The 9,430-nt window shown below is 46.7% G+C and overlaps 1 protein-coding gene across 1 annotated transcript; it reads left to right on the forward strand.

Annotated features, from left to right (window-relative positions):
- Window positions 1–3,445: 3,445 nt before the first annotated feature.
- Window positions 3,446–9,047, forward strand: COPRS (coordinator of PRMT5 and differentiation stimulator). The gene is made up of 4 exons (XM_036906296.2): window positions 3,446–3,610; window positions 5,736–5,802; window positions 7,907–8,128; window positions 8,618–9,047. Exons 1-4 carry the CDS (start codon window positions 3,512–3,514, stop codon window positions 8,785–8,787), a joined length of 558 nt encoding a protein of 185 aa, XP_036762191.1. The 5' UTR covers window positions 3,446–3,511; the 3' UTR covers window positions 8,788–9,047.
- The last annotated feature ends 383 nt before the right edge of the window (window positions 9,048–9,430 follow it).

Raw genomic sequence — 9,430 nt, forward strand, 5'->3', positions numbered from 1 at the left:
TTTTGTATCCTAAATGTTGTTTGCTTCTCATTCCTTTTTAAAATATGAAAAGCATTCTCTTTCTCCTCTCCATTAAGTCTGGGAAATTTAACATTCTAAATCCTTACATGGCTTTTTTATTTTAGGGAAAAGGAACATGTACATAAGTGATGAGAGCAAAAAGGGTGGTGGTTGGCTCCTTCATAGCAAGGCTATGAAGATGGGTCACCCTGTGGTCATCACACCCCTCTGGTTCTCACCATTGCAGGTCATGAAAATCAATCTAGATAGTTCAGCTAGAGCTGCACTGTTAGAGATGGTAGCTTCTAGCCATGTGTGGCAATTTAGATTTATTGAAATTAATTCAGATTCTCATTTACACTGGCTGCATTTCTAGTGCTTAATAGCCAGTCCTATGTTTACCACATTGGACAGTACAGGTAATAGAACTTTTATTTCCACTGTCACAGAAGGTTCTTTTGGACAGTATTGACCTAGATCCAGTTAGATTGGGGAAACTGACTTATGGGTCAGAACAGAGGACACATTAATAGGTCACATTATCTTCCCCATAGGGAAGTCTGCATAGGGAAAAAGAAAAAAATTCTATCTATGCCACTTTTTTTCAAATGCCTTATATAGTTTATAAAAACATTTTTTTGAGATGAAAAATTGTTTCTCTAATGTCCCAAGAGATTATCATAAGGTGGTCTGCTGCTCTGGCAGTGTGGGGAGAAGCAGTGATGACTGTCTTCAGACTCAGTTTTATCCCCAGCTCAGGCCCTGCCTATCTTCTGCCAGTTTCAGGTTGTAGAGGGCCAGACTTTGAGTGTGAAAAGATATCCCAGCTCAGACTCCACCGGCACAGCAGTTTGTTTAGGGTTGCCATGAGTGTCCTAGCCCACATGTCTGCACGTTGTGGGAGTTTGTTTTGATCATTTACCCTGGTTTCTAATGGGTTACCTTTAAGAACTACCATTAATTCAAGGTAGAGAAGCCCCAGGCTGCTGGGTTGTCTCACCCACTTTTGGGTGAGTTGTAGTCCAATTGCAACCTGAGGTCTAGGGACACCTGCCTAGGTGATGAGAAATGTGGGAGCTACCTTTGAATTAAAAGTCTTGAGAGCTCAGATACAAAATTAATACACAGAAATCTGTTGCATTCCTATACGCTAATGATGAACTAGCAGAAAGAAATCAGGAAAACAATTCCATTCACAATTGCATCAAAAAGAATAAAATACCTAGGAATAAACCTAACCAAGGAAGTGAAAGACCTATACCCTGAAAACTACAAGACACTCTAAAGAGAAATTAAAGACACTAATAAATGGAAATTCATCTCATGCTCTTGGGTAGGAAGAATTAATATTGTCAAAATGGCCATCCTGCCTAAAGCAATCTACAGATTCAATGCAAACCCTATCAAAATACCAACAGCATTCTTCAACGAACTGGAATAGTTCTAAAATTCATATGGAACCACAAAACCCCCCGAATAGCCAAAGCAATCCTGAGAAGGAAGAATAAAGCAGGGGGAATCTCACTTCCCAACTGCAAGCTCTACTACAAAGCCACAGTAATCAAGACAATTTGGTACTGGCACAAGAACAGACCCACAGACCAGTGGAACAGAATAGACAGCCCAGATAGTAACCCAAGTATATATACGGTCAATAATATACGATAAAGGAGCCATGGACATACAATGGGGAAATGACAGCCTCTTCAACAGCTGGTGTTGGCAAAATTGGACAGCTACACGTAAGAGAATGGAACTGGATTATTGTCTAACCCCATATACAAAAGTAAACTCAAAATGGATCAAAGACCTGAATGTAAGTCATGAAACCATAAAACTCTTAGAAAAAAACAGGCGAAAATCTCTTGCACATAAACATGAGCGACTTCTTCATGAACATATCTCCTGGGCAAGGGAAACAAAAGCAGAAATGAACAAGTGGGACTATATCAAGCTAAAAAGCTTCTGTACAGCAAAGGACACCATCAGTAGAACAAAAAGACATCCTACAGTATGGGAGAATATATTCATAAATGACATATCCAATAAGGGGCTGACATCCAAATTATGTAAAGAGCTCATGCACCTCAACAAACAAAAAGCAAAAAATCCAATTAAAAAATGGACAGAGGAGCTGAACAGACACTTCTCCAAAGAAGAAATTCAGATGGCCAACAGACACATGAAAAGATGCTCCACATCGCTAATCATCAGAGAAATGCAGATTAAAACCACAATGAGATACCACCTCACACCAGTTAGGATGGCCACCATCCAAAAGACAAACAACAAATGTTGGCGAGGATGTGGAGAAAGGGGAACTCTTCTACGCTGCTGGTGGGAATGTAAATTCAACCATTGTGGAAAACAGTATGGAGGTTCCTCAAAAAACTCAGAAATACCATTTGACCCAGGAATTCCACTCCTGGGAATTTACCCTAAGAATGCAGGAGTCCAATTTGAAAAAGACACATGCATCCCTATGTTGCAGCACTCGTTACAATAGCCAAGAAATGGAAGCAACCTAAGTGTCCATCAGTAGATGAATGGATAAAGAAGATGATGGTACATATACACAATGGAATATTATTCAGCCATAAAAAGAAAACAAATCCTACCTACCATTTGCAACAACATGGATGGAGCTAGGGGGTATTTGCTTAGTGAAATAAGCCAGGCAGAGAAAGACAAATGTCAAATGATTTCACTCATCTGTGGAGTATAAGAACAAAGAAAAAACTGAAGGAACACAACAGCAGCAGACTCACAGAACCCAAGAATGTACTGAGAGTTACTAAAGGGAAAGGGACTGGGGAGGAAGGGTGGGACAGGAGGGATAGGCGGAAAATGGGCCGTTACGATTAGCAAACATAATTTGGGGAGGAGGCACGGGGAAGGCAGTATATAACACAGAGAAGACAAATAGTGACTCTACAGCATCTTACTACGCTGATGGACAGCGACTGTGAACGGGTATGTGGGGGGGACTTGATAATGGGGGGAATCTAGTAACCTCAATGTTGGTCATGTAATTGTATTATGTTAATGTAATTGTATAATATTAATGATACCAAAAAAAAAAAAAGTCTGGAGAGCTGAGCTTTATCCACTATCGGGTAGACTCCGGAACTGAATGTCCCAACAGGAATTCAAGGTTCTGTAGCTGAAGCATATCCAGTGTGGCCGGGTAGGAGTAACACTCGGCATTCCAGACTCCGGCAGTCGTCCAGCCCTGGGACCTGGCTGCGACAGTTACGGGATTCAGATTCCAGGGTCCGTAGGTGTGGGGGCTTTCGGCGTGGTCGCGCCGCGTCCCTCCCCGCCCCGCCCGTCCGCGCCGCCCCGCCCCGCCCGCCCCTGGCTTCCTCGTGACCCCGTGTCCCGCCCCCCTCGGCCGGGAGCACCCCCGGCTGATTGGCCCCTCCGCGGCGTATCCTCCCCGGCAGGCAGCCAGGCCCGCGCGTCACGTGGTCGAGCCGCGTCCAGGGCGCCGAGCCACGCGCTGCTGGGCATGGACCCGCAGGCCGCCGGGGCCCAGGCGCTGGGGGCCGCGGGGCCGCCTCGGGGCCCACCCCTGCCGAGCGCGCGGAAGGCGCCCCCCAGCCCGGGGGTGAGCGCCGCGCCAGGGCCGGTCGCGGCCGCCCGTATGCGGCCCGGGTCGGGAAGTTGCGGGGCTCGCTGGGTCGGGCCGGGCGGGGGCTGCGGGGCCGGGCAGCGCGGACCGCCTGCGATCGCGGAGCGCCGTTTGGGCGCGCGCTGGAGCTGGAAACGGCCGGGCCGCTGGGCGTGGGTGGGCGCGCCGAGAGGGAAGCTGTCGGATCCGGGGCGCCTCTGCTTACTTGCTAAATGGGAGGGGATGCTGGTGACCGAAACCGGGGGCGGCTGCCGGGCCCGGGCCCGGGGCCAGGTGAGGGCAGCGAGGAGAGGGACTCTTCCCGAAGGACCCGTGTCTACGGGTGTGGATGCTCAGCCATGCCTGAGCACCAGATGATGCCTCATACTCTCTCCTTTACCATTCACTGAAACCAAAAGGCCCGGTTTGACGCAGAGCTTCCAGAAACCTGTTTTCTTTGCTCACCAAGACAGCTGCTGGTTTTTCAAAGACCGTTATTACAGTTATCACCTGCCCGTGTTCGCAGTCAGTAATCTGCTAGGTGGTGAGCTCTTGAAGGCGGGACCCTCTGCTTGGTTCTGTTAACTGTTAATTGGATGGAGGAATGGAATGCTTGTTTCAGCATCAAAGATAGTACCTAACCACAGTAAGATATGAAAGATGTAGTGATAGACCTATAAAGAAAATTACTTTGGAGACAGGTTGAGACCAATTTTGTCAGGGCGGGAAGGAATGTGTGCTTCCTCTCTAAGGTGAGAGGGTGGTGGTGCCTGCAAAGGTGGGAGATGAGGAAGCGCTGAGCAAACGGCTGGGAGCTTGGGTGGCAGAACCAGGAGAGAGAACCATGCTCAACAGGTTAATGGGCGTGAGGTGGGAGGTGTGAATGCTATGGCTAATTTTGTGCTCCTGCGTGCAAGGCTGTTGAAGATTTTTGAGCAGAGTAATGATTAAAACTGTAAGGCTAGGCAGGATGACCGAGTGGGGAGGCAGTTGGGAGGATGTGGCAGTGGTTAATGTGAGAGGACCCACCAGCTGGCCTGCAGTAGTGACCGAGGGTTATCACTGATTACAGGAGGTGGAATTGACTTATGAAATTCAGGTTTGACTAGATCCTGAGCTAATTGGGGCAGGCACCAAGTGCACTTTAGGTTTAGAGGCAAAGAGGGTGGATTTAAATTCAACAGATGTTACATTCCTGCTGCATGCTAGGCTTTTTCATAACTGTTATCTCATCATAAGCCTCCTGCAAAGTCAGAACAATTACCCCCAGTTTCCAGAGGAGGAAACCCAGGCACAGTGCTTGCAGTGATGTGTTCAGGGTTACAATGAATGAATAGCAGAGCCAGGATTGAAACTGGGTCTTCTCATGTAGCCTGTGAACATTTCTCATTCCATTTAGAAAGAAGTCTTGGAGGTGATAGGACTTCAGAAACTTTTGAGTGATGGGAGCAGAGAAACATATGGTTGGCTGTGGGGGAAGACTTCCCTTCAGCACTGCAGGGGAATTAAAGTTCTGTTGCCCCCATGAATCAGTCTAGAGAATTTGATAGAAAAAGTTAAGTAATGGAAAAGGTAAAAATTAACATGGAGGTAAGCAACTGCAGGACCAGCTGCCAACCCCAGGGCTGAGGGAACAAAGAGATGAGGTTGGAATGATTAAATTTATGGATTCAGAGGGACGGCCTTGCAGAGCTGAAATTCCAGTCTTTGACAAGGGGGCGCTGCCCCAGTAGTGCTAGTGGTTCTGAGCTTGGAGGAGAGATCCAGAGGGCCTGGGATGGGACTCAGACCTCTGAAGAGAGGGCCCAGTGACCCTGTTGGCTCTGCGAATGTTAGCAAACTCTACTGGATTCAGCGGCCTCTAGAGGAAGGCACTCCTGCCGTCCGTCCGGGGTGAAGGGTGACTGGGGTGATTATCTGCAGGAAGAGGAAGGAGCAAGGCGCTTCTCCCCCACCTTTGCTGCAGCCAACAAGGCAAAGCAGAAGTGTGGGCTGCAGAGTCCCAGCCCCACCCTCACAGAGGAGAGTAAGAAAGGGTGGGTTTAGGGCTGGTCTAGGTAAAGACTTAATTCTTGGGACACCCCAGCTCTCCATGTTCTGGGTGACTTTCTTCTTCCCGCAGGCTGGCTTTGCCCCAGATGACCACTCCCACCAGAAGAAGGAGACTGAGAAGGCCACAGATCGACTAGGTAAGTAGACGGTAAAACCTGGGGTGCATGTTGGGAGAGATCGAGGAGCCAACGAGAGGGACTATCCCCATGTCTTGCTTACCTTTTCGTCACTTCTCCTCTTTGCTGCCGAGTTGCCTTTTCTGCCTAGTGTTCCAACCTCCAGCTGTGCCCTTGTTCGGAGGCCCTGCTGGAGCTTCCCTGAGGGAAGTCCTGAGCTATGTTCTCCCACCGAGAAAGACAGCTGAGGACCGCGGGAAGAGCACACAGGCTTTGGAGCCAGACAAAATGGCTTTCACTTTCGGCTCCAGGGCGGAGTTTTGTGGCCTTAGATAAACTTACCCTTTCTTCATCTTTAAAATGGGGAATATGATACTTCCCTCAGAGGGGTGTTTGAGGATTGGGGGAGAGGATCCAGAGCTGTAACAGCCACTCGCTACCAGTGCTGTTCACAAGTGAGCTGATTATAATTAAATAAAATGGGAGATTGAGTTCGTAAGCGGCACTGGTGACTTCTCAGGTGCTCAGTAGGCACGTGTGGTTAACGCCAGCCAGTTGAACCGTACAGGCTATGGAGCATTGCCATCATCCCCCGAATTTTGTTGGGTGGTGCTGATCTAGATAAGGTGTCAAACGCATCGACAGGTGTGATCATAGTAGCTGATTCTTACTGAGTCCTCCCTGTGGGCCAGGCACAGTTCTAAATGTTTCTTTTTCTTTTTTCTTTTCCTTTCCATTTTTTTTTTGAAACTCTCCCAACAATCCTATTCCCATTTTACAGGTGAGGAAACTGAGACACAGAGTAAAACATTTTTAAGGTGGTGGTATGACACACATAACATAAAGTTTACCATTTAGCAGTTTTAAGGAGTACAACTCAGTAGCATTTAGCACAATCACAATGTTATTGCCCAACCACCACCACTATTTAGTTCCAGCACATTTTTATCACCCCAGAAGGAAACTTCCTGCCCAGTCAGTAGTCACCCTCCTGCCCCCTTCCTTGAGCCTTTGGCAACCACTAATTGGCATTTTGTCTCTGAATTTACCTATGCTGGACAGGTAAAAAGAGTTGCGTGGAAATGGAATCATACACCATGTGGCCTTTTATGTCTGACTTCTTTGACTCAGCATAATATTTTCAAGGTTCATCCATGTTGTGGTATATATCAGTACTTCATTCCTCTTGAGGGCTGACAGTGCCATCATACGGAGGAACCACATTTTGCTTACCCATTCATCAGCTCTAGGCATTTATTTAGGTTATTTCCACCTTTGACTTGGTGATTGCAAATAGTGCTGCTATGAACATTTTTGTACAAGTTCTGTTTGAACCTGTCTTCAGTTCTTTTAGGTACACATTTAGGAGAGGAACTGCTGGGTTGTATAGTAATTCTGCATTCGGTTATTAAGGAATTGATTCAGTACATTTCAGCTCAGTCACATGTGTAGTCATCAGCAGAGCTGGGGTTTGGACCCAGGCAGTCTGGCTGCAGAGCCCGTGCCCTGAGCTGTCACTGTGTTGCTTATAGTGTCGCTTTTGTACAGTGTTAATAGCAGCACTGTTCGTAGGCTGATTCTTTCCTTAGCTCTGACCTGGCATCACCATAGCTCTATATACTTGGAAGTCCATTATTTTTTGCCAGATTTTCTTCTGTTATCTTTAGACCTTTTGAAACTGGTGTCTTCCAGTCCTCCCCGATGTTGGGAGGAGGCATGGTGGTTGTCCATTGTGACTAGATGGGTTCTGTGCTCTCCTGCCTGCTTTCCTCCCTCCACTCCTTCCTTGTCCTGTGCTTGCCTCTACCCTGATCTTTGAGGATGAAGGGAGAAGTAGAAGAGGAAAAATTCAATTCAGCCTTGTATTATGAGAGTCTATCATTTGCTAGAGACTGTTGCTTCAGTGACATGCAAACTACCTGAAAAATATAAACCGTGCCTGATTCCCTGTGTGAATGACAAGATGTGGCAATTAATGGCCTTGTTTAAGGGGAAAAAATAATCAACCCTCAAATTGTAAACAGGATAGCATTTTTTTTTTTTTTAAATGCTCAGGCAGCTGAAGAGTTGGTCCTATCTGGTTTGCCAGTTGTTTTAAGACCTTCTCCCTTTTGTGGTTTCTTAGCTCATGGAGTCCAGAGCATCCTTAATGATAGCCCTCCCCACGGCGAGGGCTCCCATTCTGAAGAGGAAGGCTTTGCTGTGGACGATGACGATTCTGATGGGGAGCCAAACACCTGGGAGCTGTTAGCAGGGGCGCCTGGCTGCCCTCCCAAGGAACAGGCTGCTGACCTTTTCAGTGAGGACTGGGACTTGGAGTTGAAAGCAGATCAAGGAAATCCGTATGGTAGGTGTGGAGTTTCTGGGCAGGGATCTGAGACCATCCTACCAGATTACCCCTGAAGGCAGACAGTGTGGAAGACGGACCCACATCTGTGAGCTTAGTCTGATCATCTGTTACAGGTCTGAAATTTCTGTGACAGCTTCTCTTTCAAGTTGGAAAACAAAAATACAGATTTTACCTTTGACTCCCAAAATGTATCAGTTCATTTTAACATTAAAGCAATGTTACTCTCTCCGAATATCTCTGTGAATTGAGCAGCTGCAGGCAGAAGTGCTGTGTTACCCAGTTGCTTCCTCGGCACTGCTTTCTCTGTCTGAGAAGCAAAACCATGAGTTGCCTCAGAGGGAACAGGCTTGCCAGTTCTTCAAGGAGGGTTCTTGATGTGTGTTTTTAAACAAAGAAAATGCAGGTGTCTGCCCCCTAGACATTTTTTGGCTGTTTTCTGTTTTCACTTTCCCCCTTCCTTTAATCTGTTTTTGAAACTGCCTGCAGATGCTGATGACATCCAGGGTTGCATTTCTCAAGAGGTCAAACCTTGGGTGTCCTGTGCCCTGCAAGGAGACATGATCTATGACCCCAGCTGGCACCATCCGCCGCCACTGATACCCCATTATTCCAAGATGGTCTTTGAAACAGGACAGTTTGATGATGCTGAAGACTGAGCGTGTGGCTTTTTTGCCTGGTGGGTAGGCGGACCCCGCAGATCAAGGTCTCTCTTCCTTTCTCTGAGGTGAGATGTCATATCTGAGGAAATGTTCCCAGTGATGCCGGAGTCGGGCGCATAGACAGGTGTTGAGTACAAGGTCCTTTGTCCTCCGGTTCTGTTGTGTTGTTCTATTGAGCTCCTCCCTGGAATGTGTGAGTTTGTGTTTGTTAGGAGGAGGACTTGTGTTCTTTATAAATAAAGATAGAAAAAAATCAATATACTTTTGTCTACTCTTTTCCCCCCTTTTTATTAGCTAATTCTCAGCAAAGCCTTACTCCTTCATTTAAAGCCCCTGACTCATATTTTAAGGATTGAACTACTTGGAGACTTAAAATTACTCTGTGTAAGAAAATAAATTTTTTATTTTGCATCTTGAGGTCTGGCACCGTAAGCCAGGGACTGGAATCCAAGAGATGTTGGTGACTTTGTGGCCGATTTATATTCTTATTGATGGAAAAGTGAGCATTTACTTGGTTAATAAGGACTTTTCATAGGCTGGAAAACTAAATTGTCAGTGAATTAATCCAGCAATTGTCTAACCCTCAATTGGCATGATAAGATTTGAAGTTTTATTTTCCATTGACTCTCTTAATCCTTAC

Source organism: Manis pentadactyla, chromosome 4 (assembly GCF_030020395.1).
Source record: "Manis pentadactyla isolate mManPen7 chromosome 4, mManPen7.hap1, whole genome shotgun sequence".
NCBI classification, from domain to species: Eukaryota; Metazoa; Chordata; class Mammalia; order Pholidota; family Manidae; genus Manis; species Manis pentadactyla.